At 42.7% G+C, this 15,181-nt stretch overlaps 1 protein-coding gene across 1 annotated transcript in view; it reads right to left on the bottom strand.

Annotated features, from left to right (window-relative positions):
* Positions 1-10,386, bottom strand: part of MEMO1 (mediator of cell motility 1) — a 152,109-nt gene extending 141,723 nt beyond the window's left edge. Inside the window, 3 exon segments of the mRNA XM_066378583.1 lie at positions 8,921-8,998; positions 9,448-9,514; positions 9,516-10,386. Coding sequence (XP_066234680.1) covers positions 8,921-8,998; positions 9,448-9,514; positions 9,516-9,944 — 574 coding nt within the window. The 5' untranslated portion in view covers positions 9,945-10,386.
* Positions 10,387-15,181: the final 4,795 nt, after the last annotated feature.

The following is a 15,181-nucleotide window of genomic DNA, read 5'->3' as shown; positions in this document are numbered from 1 at the left end:
TTGCCCCAAGTCACTTCATTCCAGCTTCAATGGCCTACTTGAGTTTGTCAAATATTGTGGGTCTACTCTAGTCTCAGGACCTTGGAACTTGCTGTGTCCCTAAGCCTAAAATTGTCTAGCCCTTAGAATTATATAGAATGCAAGCATGTTCTTTTCACCTACCTAAAGTCTTTTTTTCACCTAACTAAAGTCTTCACTCAAATGTCATCTCAGTGAAGTCTTCCCTTTCCATAGGATTTAAAATTGCAAACTTCTCTCATCCTTTAACATTGCTAATGTGCTGGTTCTCCTTTGCTTTATAATTCTCTATAGCACTTTCCTCTATCAAACATACTACCTAGTTTACTAATTTACCTTATTTATTGCCTGTCCCCTCCAACTAGATTATAATCTCTAGGGATTTTTGTTTGTTTCACCTCCTGCGACACTCCTAGTCCCTAGAGCAGTACCTTTCACATAGAATCTGTTCAATATTGAATCACTGAATATTAAATAAAGCCGCTCCAGAAGTGTTAGGCCAAATACAAATTCTGGGACTAATCTAATTAAAATACACCAATTCTTTTGTCACTATTTATAGCATATGAGTAATTCCAAATTCATAAATGTTTTTATAATTACAGTTTTATTATTTTATAATCTATGATACTTACTTACTTGACATTTATAGCTTACTTACTGATTCCAAATAGTTCAACTTTTTACTTACTCTGGCATTACTATAAATAAAAAGATCAGAGAAGGCTTCAGCTGGAAGGCCTAGGTTCAAATCCCAGGTCCACCATTTACAAGGGTATGACTCAGGAAATTTAGCCTCATTCTAGTTTCTCAATAAATACCAAGGTAGAAGTGAATTAAAGACCAGCCGGCCTTACCTATCCTGCACCTAATCTCAATATTATTGTGAAAATAAAAAATGTATAAAAATATGCTTTATAAACTATAAATGATACACAAGTATGAGTTAAATGCCTATACTATAATATAGAAAAACCTGAAATAGAACAGAAAAGTTCATGTTTGGAGCAGCATATTTCACCATACCTCCCTGCCCCTAACACTAAACTCCAGCTTTGGAGTCAGACTGGCTCTTCCACTTACTGTACCTTAAACAAGTTACTCAACCACTCTGAGTCATTGTATCCACATTCATAAATAGATATAATACCAACCTTGTAGCATCCTTTTGAAGATTAAAGATTATATATACACAGATGTAATGTACCTATGAAATACAACATTTTTGTGTGTGTGTGACAGAGACAGAAAGAGGGACAGATAGGGATGGACAGACAGAAAGGGAGAGAGATGAGAATCATCAATTCTTCATTGCGGCACCTTAGTTGTTCATTGATTGCTTTCTCATATGTGCCTTGACCAGGGATTACAGCAAATCGAGTGACCCCTTGCCCGAGCCAGCGACCTTGGGCTCAAGCTAGTGAGCCTCGCTCAAATCAGATGAGCCCATGCTCAAGTTGGCGACCTCGGGGTTTCAAACCTGGGTCCTCTGCGTCCCAGTCTGATCCACTGTGCCACTGCCTGGTCGGCAAAATACATTTTTATTTGTTGTCTACTTGTTCTTTCAAATGGGAAAAAACTCAAGCAAAGGCAGATAATATAAACTACACCCCAGAGACAGGAAAAATGATTTTGCTTGGAAATTGCATGTGAAAGGACAAGAAGGAAAGTAAGAAAGAGCTAGAGGCAATCAAGCAATAATCTCAACAGTTTTCCTATTAAATTTGTTCTATCCTTGCCTTTCTCTAAGTTAAAATGAGATGCAAAGAAAAATCAGCACACAGAGCACCATATTTAGTAACCCCAGAAAGTTTATTTCAAAACTATATATTATATATATAGTCTTTTCTCTTCAAAGGAGAGTAATTCTTAGTCAGTCTTTTGATTTCTCAAACACCATATATATTTTGACACCCTAAAACTCAAGTACACGCCCAAAAAATAAGTGTCATGGTTTTCCAACTTTAGATTCCTGATAAAACTGTATTAAATGTTTAGAAATGACATAATGAATAAAAATTTAAAAAGTAAAACTGGAATTAGACATATATCATATAAATACATCAAGAATGCTTTTTCAAATCATTGGACTTTGATATATTTCCTCATTCCTCAATTCTAAGACACCAGCAATTGTAAGATGCACCATAAATATAAAAAACATTTTCCGGGGGGGATATCCTTCCCACGTTAAATATACACTTAGATATAAAGCATACCAATTTCAGAAAATATTTAAATGTAAGGGATCCCTCTGAGATACTGAAAAGGTTCTATTTCTTGATCTAGGGTCTGGTTACATATGTTAAATTTGTGAATATTCATCAAAGTATATACTCAATTTGTATGCTTTTTGCAGATGTATGTTTACTTCAGTGTATGTGCTGCCAAAGCAAGTACATGTATGTTTACTTCAACAAACAAACCTATTTAATGTGCCACTACTTCAGACACAGCTGTCAACCAGACAAATTACCTAATATGAAAGGTTAAAAAAATAAAGCTTTTTGCCTAACCAGGCGGTGGCGCAGTGGATAGAGCATTGGACTGGAATGCGGAGGACCCAGGTTCAAGACCCCAAGCTCACCAGCTTGGACCCAAGGTCGCTGGCTTGACCAAAGGGTTACTCGGTCCGCTGAAGGCCCACAGTTAAGGCACATATGAGAAAGCAATCAATGAACAACTAAGGCGTTGCAATGAAAAACTAATGATTGATGCTTCTCATCTCTCTCCGTTCCTGTCTGTCTGTCCCTATCTATCCCTCTCTCTGACTCTGTCTCTGTAAAAAAATAAATAAATAAACATAAAGCTTTTGCCTGGCCTGTGGTGGTGCAGTGGATGGAGCATTGACCTGGAATGCTGAGGTTGCCAGTTTGAGACTTAGGGCTTGCCTAGTCAAGGCACATACGACAAGCAGGCAAGGTATAACTAAAGTGAAGCAACTGTGAGTCCATACTTCTCGTTTCCCCCCTTCTCTGTAAAATCAGCAAATAAAATCTTTTCTTAAAAAATAATATAAAGCTTTTAAAAGAAAACATAAGAAAGTAACTTCATGACATTGAGGTAGGTAAAGCTTTTATAAATGGAAACAAAAAAGCAATTACCAATTAATAAACTGGACTTCTTTAAAATCAAGAATTTTTAATTGATTTTAGAGAGAGAGAAAGGAAGAGAGAGATAGAACATCGATCTGTTCCTGTACGTGCCCTGACCAGGGATTGAAACCCACAACCATTGCATATCGGGTCTAGGCTCTAACAAACTGAGCTATTCAGCCATGGTTAAAATCAGTAATTTTGATTCACCAAGACACCAAGATCCTGAAAGAACAACTACAAAGTAAAAGATACTTGCAACACATATATCTAACAAGATTGTATCCAGAATACATAAAGAATTACAAATCAATATGAAAAGAAGTAAGCAGCATAATTTAAAAAGGACAAAACACTTTACACTTTAAAAGCAGAAATCCAAGGCCCTGGCAGGTTGGCTCAGTGGTAGAGCGTCAGCCTGGCGTGCAGAAGTCCCGGTTCAATTCCCGGCCAGGGCACACAGGAGAAGCGCCCATCTGCTTCTCCACCCCTCCCCCTCTCCTTCCTCTCTGTCTCTCTCTTCCCCTCCCGCAGCAAGGCTCCATTGGAGAAAAGATGGCCCGGGTGCTGGGGATGGCTCCTTGGCCTCTGCCCCAGGCGCTAGAGTGGCTCTGGTCACAGCAGAGCGACGCCCTGGAGGGGCAGAGCATCGCCCCCTGGTGGGCAGATCGTCGCCCCCTGGTGGGCGTGCCGGGTGGATCCCGGTCGGGCGCATGCGGGGGAGTCTGTTTCTCCCTGTTTCCAGCTTCAGAAAAAAATAAAATAAAATAAAATAAATAAAAGCAGAAATCCAAATGGCCAATAAACACGGTGTCCCTAATATGAAAACATGCTCAACTTCATTAGTAACCAGGAAAATTAAAACTACAGTGCAATAATACCACACACCCTTCCAGAATAACTAAAAATAAAAAAGACTGATAACACCAAGAGAGTTGACGAAGATGTAGAAAAACTGGCAATCTCATACACTGCTAGTGGGAGTACAAATTTGTAAAACCACTTTGCAAAACTTTAACAAAATCTACTAAAAATGAACATATCCTGTAACCATAACCATGACCTAATAAACCCACTTAAGATACATACACAACAAAATGCATGTTCACCAGGTAAAAAATTTACAAAAATGTTCATAGCAGCAAAACTATAAACAACCCAAATGTCCATTACAGACAGTAGAATGGACAAACTGGTATATTCACACAACAGAGTAAGCACTGAGAATGCTTACTATAATACGACATGGATTAATCTCAATTGTAACATTGAGCAAAAGAAGCTCAAATAAGACATATTAGTACAGGATTCTATTTATATATAGTTCAAAAACAGGCAACAGTTATCTAGTGTTAGAATTCAAGGAACACATGGGTGAGGAGATGAGAATTGCCATACCGATATTATCTTGAGCTAGGTATCGATTATGTGAATGTGCTTATTTTGTGAAAAAAATGGTCATCAATATATAAGTTACACTTCTTTTAAAATCTTACATTAAATGAGGTCCCCAACTGTGGATCAGGATTTCTAATCCTTTCTCATCTCCAAGATTCTTCACCAACACTATGGTCAGAGACTTAACTGAAACAGTCCTGTATCACTCCACTGCTCTTCAGGATTTAAGCATCAGTATCTCTCCATATCTATCTACTACAGCCACACACTCTAATATTCATTTATTCAAATACTTATTGAATAAGTACTATGTATAAAACCTGTACCAAGTACTTAGGGTATAAAAAAATGAAGGAGATATGATCCCTGGCTTAAATTTATAATCATATAGAAGACCACATACACAAATTGCAAAGTAAATATATAGCGATAAGCACAGGATATTATAGGAGCACAAAGGAACATCAAAACAGTCTGGGGGAAGCAAGACATCAGAATAGGCTTCCTAAAGAGAGGATGGGTGAGGGAGAGAGAAAACATCAATTTGTTCGACTTATTTATGCATTTATTGGTTGATTCTTGTATGTGTCTTGAGTGAGGATCAAACCCACAATCTTGGTGTATTGGGATGATGCTCTGACCTACCCCTCCAGAGCAACACCTGAGTCTTTGAAGGTGAGTAGGAGTTATCCTGACAAAGTGCATTCCAACAAAGGGAACAGCATGGTAAAAGTACAGTGTATTTAAAGAAACAATGAACAGCTGCTAAATGTTGCTTAAGGGTAATAAAGGCAAGAAACGGGATAGGATGGGATGGGTGCGGAGAAGTGGCCAAAGAGATAGGAAGATGCCAAGTCACGAAAGCAGTTATTAGACCTTAACCAATTGGCTCGAGGGGACAGTGAGGTTTATGTAAAGACATTATGTGGTCAGATAGATTATTCAGGGAGCAATGCAGAAGATGGAGTTAAGGGGGATAAGGCTGAGAGGAAGAAGGCCAGTTAGGGACCAGTTATAACTGTTCTGCAGGAGATAAAAGGGCCTAAACTAATGAAATGAAAGCAAACCTGGAGAATATAATATAGGGTACAGACACATTATGCTGCTGGTCTACAGATCACCAACCTATACTTGGGGTTGGTAAGTTTTTTCTGTAAAGGACCAAACAGAAAAGGTTTTAGGCTTTATGGGCCACATATGGTCTCTATCACACTCCCTGGCTTTTGTTATTTTAAACCTTTTAAAAATTAAAAACCATTCTTAGCTAGTGGACTTTTTTTTTTTTAAGGCAGCAGGCTGGATTTGTGAGTGCAGTTAGTTTGCTGATCCCTGCTGTACATCCATAAAGAAGTAAGGATTAACCTTCCTATGAGATTAATTTTCCTAAAATGCTATTCGAATTATTAGTCCCCTGCTCACAAATTTCTCCACTGGTCCTGACTGCCTACTGAATAAGTTAAATCTCTATGATGCATAGCATTCATAGACATCTATAGTCTAGCTCCAACCAGGCAGATGAACTACACCCCTCTGAGAACCTTCCATTCTTACTAACGTGACCTACTTCTATTTCCCTGCCTCTGTATCTTTGTGGTGTTTCCCCATGTTGTTTCCTCCTTTCCAAACCTACACAAATACCCTTCCTTCAAAGCACAATTCAAATCCTACACTGAAGTAATTTCACCCTCATCAGAACTCCTAGAAGCTCCGTCTCAATTATTGATATTTACTTGCTGTCTTGAGATATTGCTTACTTCGAATAAATTGTATATTCCTTGAGGGCAGGGAAAAATTTGTACTTCTACCAATAGATCTAGCATATAACAAGGGATAAATAAAAATGAAGATAGAGGTGTATATGTATGTAATATATGTTATATATGTATTATACATGTATTGTATATTTTACATATATGTTATATATGTATATACACGCATTTTTTTCTAAACTAGCTATTAACTGAGACACAGGTGATTTCACTTTTACCTTATATCAGTAATTGAACACTTTAACTCCATACATACAATTTGAATGCCACAGGAACCACAGAATGACAATCCACAAGTACATTACTCTTCTATTACATGTTTTTGGGACTAGTTTACAATGGAAACAATAATAATACAAGAATTTTTCCAATGGTAAATTTTATCAATATAGGTACACTGGGATAATATTAAATACAGACATTACTAGGCCAAGTCAAAGTTTACTTACCTATATTTTTACTTATTTTTAAAATACAAAATAAGATTTTACAATTAAATTGCTTTAAATTCTCCTTAGTATTCAAATTCAAAGTCTCACACATGCATACATACATACACATACACAAAAGTCACACATGATCTGAATTTTTTAACAATGAAGTCCTCTGCCACAATTCACATCACCAAAATGGTATTGTTGAACTCATTCAGAAATTAGGGAAGAAAATATATTTTACAATTTTAAGAAAATAGTCCATTTTAGTTCACTATTGATAAGTAGCTATAACAACAGAATGTTTTGAGCTAGATTAATGGATTCTTCCTCTTACTTGAGATTGATTACTGAAAAAGTCTTTTTCAAGTCTGAAGTGTGAACTATGACTTATTTTACTATACAAAGAATGTTCAAGAATCTATAAAAATTCCTCCAGAATCACTTGCCTACATTTCAATATCAACTACAAAAAAGTTTAAAACATTTATAGAAAGGTATAAAAAAACAAAAGCAAAATAAATTAACCAAAAGATAGCCATGAAAGTGAATAATGAAACTTTTTAACTCTTCAAAACACACTGAAGAAAGTTTAGTAATTTACAACGCTGAAACTACTATTATTCACTGATAAATCGAATATTAACAATACATTAATTGGAGGACAAACCCAGGAAACAGGGACTCCCACTTCTCAATTCCTGTTCTGCCACTGGCTTAGTACATACAGTCTTGTGCACATCCCATATGGTGAACAAAACAAGCCTAACTGACATTCTAAAGTTGTGAGAAGTGATTGTTATGAAGTACTCTAGGACCATGAAGGAAAGCCAATGTAACCATTAAATGTCATTTAGTTAATACAAAACTGTAGCTACCTGTTAGGCTTGCCAATCCAGTCATCAAGATTCTTTTGTGTCTTCTTAACACTGAAAATCTTCAGTGAGTCAGTAAAGTGCGTGTATTTAATGAGCTAGTTTAGCAACCTCAGAGAAATGAATTTTCTTCTAAATCTTTTTTTTCTTATCCAACTATTTGCAAAGGAAACCATATGCTGATTCATATTAAAATTAGGTCTAGTTATTGATAAGCCAATACCAAATGACTTAAAACTGTTAGGAATCACAGTGGAACTTTGTTAATGGAAGTGTGACTCCTGAAAGTAATCCCAGAAAACAATCATCCTAAAAAGAGCTTTATTAAAGGCAAAGTCCCTACACGTTTTTAAAGAGCTGAAAAATGGTTTTAGACAGTGTAGACAGAAGACTAAATTCGCTCAAAATCTAAGCTAATTCGTTAGGTAGTTCCAGCACCTGCTCGGTGTTGAGTGAGTCGAGACTGGTGAGGTTGCTCAGGAAAAGTGCTGATGCCACCTTCAGCTGCCCCTTTCGTGAATGACAGTAACAATGCAAACACTGACAAAAGATCTGGGAGGCCACCCTGAGCCTCTGCTTAGCAATACTTCTGCCCTACCCCCAACCCATAGAGCTACAAATCCCAGCAGAGGCCCTCCTCTCCCAGGTCTCACACGCGGAGACCTTGTCTCCAGTTTGGCAACGTGGGAAAGTACTCCCCTTCACTCTGTTCCGGACAGCTGAGCACCTTAAAGGGGAGGGGAAAATGCTGCTCTCTCTACACTGACAGGGGACAGGGACACTTCCTCTCTACAGACGGCGAGTAGGACCGGGTGTGCAGAGACTCCGGGAACTCCCAGGTCTCGGCAAGGAAGGGGACGCGAGTGCGTCCTCCCAGGGCCAGAGGCCGGAGGGTCGCCCGGCCCGGGTGCAGGAGCGAGGCTCGGGCGCCCGGCACACTGTCCTGCCGGGGGTGGCAGCACTCGGCCGCCGCTTCCTGGGCGGCGGGGGAGGCGACAGTAGCCGCGGGTCCGGGAGCACATTCTTTCCTCGAGCCCGGTCCCGAGGGACGGCGCAGGCGGCCGGGGCGGCAACTCTCCCTCTCGCCCAACTCCAGGGTGAGCGCGAGGGCGGCCGGCCCCGGGCTGCCCGGCGGGATGCCGCCCGGGTGGGGGGGAGGCGGCGAGGCCGGCCTGGGTCCGCTCCCTCCCCACGCGGTCCGCGGCCAGAGGCCGTCCGCGCTCCGGTCCCTCCCGCCGCCACCGCGCGGGGCAGGGCCGCCGACCTCGGCCGATCGGGCGCGCGGCCAGGCGGCGGTGGCGGCGGGCGGGCCGGCCGGCCTGGGGCCCTACCTGAGGCTGTGTACCAGCTCCCGGCGTGACTGGCTTCCCGGCAGACCACTCGGTTGGACATCTTGGTGCCTGTGCCGCCTATGGTGCACGAGGATGAATGAGGAGGAGGCGGCGGCGGCGGCGGCAGGAGCGGCTCCGCAAGGGGACGAGACACCGCGGGCCCAGCCCAGGAGGAGGCGGCGGCGGGGAGGGGATCAGCCCGGCCCAGGAGGAGGAGGAAGAGGAGGAGGCGGCGGCGGCCCAGGAGGAGGAGGAGATGGCAGCCGGGGCGGTGGCAGCAACAATCACCACAAACTCCGGCGACCGCCGGAAGATGGGGCCCGCGGCGGCTTCACCGGAGCCCGGAAAGCCCTGGCCCCGGCCCCCGGAGTCGCCGCTGCTCCCCAGCCCGGGGCTGGTTCCGCCGAGCCGCCCCCACGGCCCCCTCCCCTCCCAGTTAGCCTCCCGGAGCCACCGCCGGTGACCCCACCCCCGTGACTCCGCGCCCGCCCCCTCCCCCCACCCCCAGTGGGACGCCCGGCACCCACCCCCACCCCGGGCAGGGCCCTCCTGCCCGCCCGGCCGCCGGCCTGCCGGCCCCGCCCCGCCCCTCCTCCGGCCGCGCGGCGAGGTTAAAGGCGGAAACCGGACAGGCCAGACGGCATCTGGGGTCGGGCGGCCCCGCGAGGAGGCAGTGGCTGCTGCAGCTCTGCGCACACAAAAGCCCAGAGCCGGGGCCTGAACCGGGGAAGACAGACCCGGAGAAGAGCCAACGCTTCCTTACTCGCCACTCTAACGGGTCCTGCCCACTGAGCATGCCCAGCAACCGCTGCCAGGCCCGCCGAGGAATCTCAACATGCACGCTCCGCTCTCCGCGGTTTAGAGGCAGCAGAGGCTGGGAGGGGAGGGCTCCGGGAGCAGGACGCAGCCGCAGGGCAAGCCCCCTCCCCCAGCCAACTTCTTTAAATGAAGAGCACCGGAGGGCGCGCAGATGCGGCTTTCCACCTGGAAAGTCCAGGTCCACCTTCCACCTGGCATCATACATAGGAATCCTTAGTGCATCGGCACCCAGGGGTTCACAACTAGGGACGCAAGTACGTGGCCACCCTGGGAAGTTTATTTGTATACGCAGACACACGCTATTCTGCCTGTGGTCCTGCAAACGCTGGTTTGTGCTTCACGGGACCATCGTTACCACTCACTCTCGGCTTCGACATTGTAAACATTTATTTTGTTTCATGTTATACTTATGTGGGTCCGTGTCTTAACTCCCTAACTAGACTGTAAGTAAGATATATCTAGCCTCAGTTATTCTCATATATAAAATGGGGATAATAATACTGGGGTGTCCCTAGGATTAGTTCATATGAAGCAATAAAATATCCCCTAATTTTTTTGAGCAGTATAGTTCTGGCGGGACTGCTTGGTTGGTTGGAGCACTGTCCAAAGGTTTCCGGTTGGATCCTGGATCAGGCCACATAACAAGAACAAATTGTTTCTTTCTCTCTCTCCCTTCCTCTTTCTAAAATCAAATAAATTTAAATAAATAAATATAATGCATGACAGAGTAGGCATAGAGCAAACATTATTCCAACCCTTCATTATTTTATCAACCCCAATATTCCACATAAGGGTCAGGAGCAAAGAAGTCTGTTAAAATTAGAGGAATTACAACAAAACATCTTTCTTGGAACTCCCAGGAAGTGTTATGAAGTAAACCATTACAAAATTGGGAAGAGAGTAACAAAGTTACGTTATCTTCAATGAACACTTGGGGTTAAAAAGTAAAATTGTTATAACAGAATCTCACAGTAAGCAGATCTTTGGTAGAGTCCAAAGCAGACAACTGGCTAATATTCAAGTTGCCTAATATTCAAGTTTCCCTAGTAATAATGTACATTTTTTAAAAAATAGTACTGTTCTATTTCTACACCTCCCACCTTTTTCAACTTTAAGGTCCAAGGGTCTTGTGTGAGATCCCAGTCCTAAATCCTGGTCAATTACTGGAACACTTCTTTCACATCTTTGTCTGCACTGTTACTAGGCTAACATATCTCGACTGAATCTACATACATAACTCTACTCAATGTCTAATCCTCTCATTTCCCCACTAACCAGCCCATCTATTAGATAATGAAAAAAAAATGTACATGCCAAGTAGTCACTTAGGGATTAATAGAAAAAGGAGGGTTGGCACTCTGATTCTATGGCACTCTTCCTGTAGTACTAAACCCAGTGTTAACTGATGAAATGATGAACTCTCATTGTAAATTTCAAGAAAAGGAAACTGTTGATATGGGTGATATGGTGTTGATAATGGTGATAGCTCTTAAAGTTAATTATTGCTGATTCTGTTTCTATGGACTAAAAAAGGAGGGGAGGGAACATTAAATGCAATTAAGTTTCATATCTGAATACAAGTAATCTTCATATTTCAAGCAGGTCAAACTAGAAAATCAGATTTGAATCCTGGCTGTCACTTATCAACTAAGTGATCATGAGCACCTTAACAAGCCTCAGTTTTCTCATCTGTCAAATGCGAACAGTAATATCTAACTCACAGGCTTGCTATAAAAATCAGGGTTTGTGAAAACAGTTTACAAGTTGTTCTTTGTAAATGTTATTATCCTCTGCTCCCAGCAACAATCCTAAATCTCATTCTAAACTAGTAATCTAATTTAAAATGAAGCTTCCATCCTATTAAAATGCTCAGTTGGAGGCTTCTCTCCCCAAGAAATTTTTCTTACTGGTCAAAAACAGCAAATACCACACTGCCAGGTGAAGTGAAAGATTAGAGAAACTTGTGTTATCTCTAGAATGCTTTCAATATATTCCATCATTACTCCACCTGTCCATATTATTCTGGCTACCTTATTCAAAGACAGATTTAAAAGAAGTTGAAACTATATATTCACTTACCCACCTTCCCTAATTTTTATTTTTTTACCAAAGGAGACAGGAAGGGAGATGAGAAGCATCAACTCGTGGTTGCAGCACTTCAGTTGTTCATTGATTGCTTTCTTATACATGCCTTGTTGGGGGGATGGGGGAGGGGGGGAGACTCGACTCCAGCTGAGCCAGTAACCCCTTGCTTGAACCAGAGACCTTGGTTCAAGCCAGCGACCTCAGGGTTTCGAACCTGGGTCCTCAGTGTCCTAGGATGACGCTCTATCCACTGTGCGGCTGTCTGGAGAGACCCCCACCTCCCCTAAATTAAGGAAGATCCATATAATACAAAATACTCACTTGTATCCCAGGTGATACTGTACAATTACCATGTTATTAATTTCCATTATACCCACCAGGGCTTTCGGTTTGACACTCCATAAACATCATTCATTTCCAATCTTTTCAAATAAATCTCGTACATAAAGCTGATTTTTAAATAAATTTGATTTTTACCAAATTGATTAATACTATTTAGAATTCTCAAAAATTAAATAACTGAATCAAAAGATTTAAAGTTTTTTGAAATTTATTTATTATTAGAGAGGAAAGGATAGAGAGGGGAACATATATCTGTTCCTGTATGTGCCCCAACCAGGGATCAAACCCACAACCCTTCACTATCTGGACAATGCTCCAACCAACCAAGCTATCCAGCCATGGCAAGATTTGCGGGGGTTTTATTTTAAGAGTTTATATTTATTATTTTCTTTACAGAGACAGAGAGAGTCAGAGATAGGGATAGACAGGGACAAACGGACAGGAATGGAGAGAGATGAGAAGCATCAATCAGTTTTTCATTGCGACACCTTAGTTGTTCATTGATTGCTTTCTCATATTTTCTTTGACCATGAGGCTACAGCAGACCGAGCAACCCCTTGCTCAAGCCAGCGACCTTGGGTCCAAGCTGGTGAGCTCTGCTCAAAACAGATGAGCCCGCACTCAAACTGGTGACCTCCGGGTCTCAAACTTGGGTCCTTGGCATCCCAGTCCGACGCTCTATCCACTGCACCACTGCCTGGTCAGGTGATTTAGTTTTTTAAAGGCTGACAAAATTTTTTTAATTTATTGGGGTTAACGAGTTTTTCCTTTTTCTTCTTCTTCTTCTTTTCCAAGTGAAGGAGGGGAGATAGACAGATGCCCATGTGTGCCCCACTGGGATCCACCCATCTGGAGCTGATGCTCTGCCCATCTGGGGCCATGCTTGCAATCAACCTATTTTTAGCATCTGAGGTGGAAGCTCCATGGAGCCATCCTGAGGCACCAGGGCTAACACACTCGAACCAATCAGCTATGGCTGTGGGAGAGGAAGAGAGTAAGAGAGGAAGGAGCAAGGGTGGAGAAGCAGATGGTTGCTTCTCCTGTGTGCCCTGACCAGGAATTGAACTTGGGACATCCAAAAAACCAGGACGACACTCTACCACTGAGCCAACTGGCCAGGGCTGACAAGTTTTTCTTTAAAATTGTTATTCAGCCTTACCAGGCGGTGGCGCAGTGGATAGAGCGTCGGACTGGGATGCGGAAGGACCCAGGTTCGAGACCCCGAGGTCCCCAGCTTAAGCGTGGGCTCATCTGGTTTGAGCAAGGCTCACCAGCTTGAGGCCAAGGTCGCTGGCTCAAGCAAGGGGTTACTCAGTCTGCTGTAGCCCCACGGTCAAGGCACATATGAGAAAGCAATCAATGAACAACTAAGGTGTCACAATGCGCAACGGAAACTAATGATTGATGCTTCTCATCTCTCCATTCCTGTCTGTCTACCCCTATCTATTCGTCTCTCTGACTCTCTGTAAAAAAAAATAAAATAAAATAAAATTGTTATTCATTAGTGACTGCCCCTTTTATCTCTCGTGACCTATTTTCCACTACTTTATAAAGGGGTGGGCAAAAGTAAGTTTATAGTTATGAGTATGAAGCTTATTCTTTTATTATTATTGTATTATTTGTATTATTTCATATCCTTATTGATATATCTTTTAGGTGTTTTTGTTTTTTGTATTTTTCCAAAGTTATAAGCAGGGAGGCAGTCAGACAGACTCACGCATGCACGGGACCAGGATCCACCCGGCATGCCCACCAGGGGACGATGCTCTGCCCACCTGGGGCGTGGCTCCGTTGCTGCCAGAGGTGGAAGCCATGGAGCTGTCCTCAGCGCCTGGGCCAACTTTGCTCCAATGGAGCCTTGGCTGCGGGAGGGGAAGAGAGAGACAGAGAGGAAGAAGAGAAGGGGGAAGGGTAGAGAAGCAGATGGGCACTTCTCCTGTGTGCCCTAACTGAGAATCGAACCTGGGAGACTTCCACACGCCAGGCCAACACTCTACTGCTGAGCCAACCAGTTAGGGCTTCTTGTGAATACTTTATAAATAGAAGATTCCAATATTTCAAGGTTTTTCCTGTTCAAATATTTATAGGTCTGGCCCTGGCTGGGTAGCTCAGTTGGTTAGTGTCATCCATACATTAAGGTTGTGAGTGTAATCTCCGTCAGGGCATATACAAGAATTAACCAATGAGTGCATAAATAAGTGGAACAGCAAATTGATGCCTCTCTCTAAAAATCAATTAAAAAAAAATACAGGTGGCCTGACCAGGCGGTGGAACAGTGGATAGAGTGTCAGACTGGGATGCGGAGGACCCAGGTTCAATATCCCGAGGTCGCCAGCTTGAGCACGGGCTCATCTTATTTGAGCAAAGCTCACCAGCTTGGATCCAAGGTCGCTGGCTTAAGCAAGGGGTTACTCGGTCTGCTGTAGCCCCATGGTCAAGGCACATATGACAAAGCAATCAATGACAACTAAAGTGCCACAACAAAAAATTGGTGTTTCTCATCTCTCTTCGTTTCTGTCTGTCTGTCCCTATCTATCCCTCTCTCTGTCTCTGTCCAAAAAAAAACAAAAAACCCAGGTCTCCAGCTGTAAATCAAAACCATATCACCTCCCTACAAGTGTCACTCCTAAAATACCTTTTTCCTGTATTAAAGAGAGCTGTAAGGGCTCTGGCTCTGTTGGATGGACAGTCGTAATATGCCAGGGCTGCAGTTCTATGCCTGGACACATAAAAGAATCTCCAATGAATGCATGAGTGGTTGGAAAAACAAATCAATGTTTATTTCTCTCTTCCTCTTCCTCTCCCTTCTTCTCTCTCTAAAATCAATCAATAAAAAAATATTTAGAGAACTGTATGACATACTTCATCAGCATTAAATTTCTAACTTTGCCTTCATGTGTTCAGCATGGACACAAGTGTTCTCTTGTTGTTGGACACAAGTCTTTAAAATGCTTCCAAAGCAGGGAGTCTCAACCTTAGCAACACTGACATTTTGACCTGGATAATTCTTAGGAA

Source organism: Saccopteryx leptura, chromosome 3 (assembly GCF_036850995.1).
Source record: "Saccopteryx leptura isolate mSacLep1 chromosome 3, mSacLep1_pri_phased_curated, whole genome shotgun sequence".
NCBI lineage: Eukaryota > Metazoa > Chordata > Mammalia > Chiroptera > Emballonuridae > Saccopteryx > Saccopteryx leptura.
Note: the sequence above shows the minus strand (reverse complement) of the source record. Positions and strands in the feature narration are given on the sequence as shown.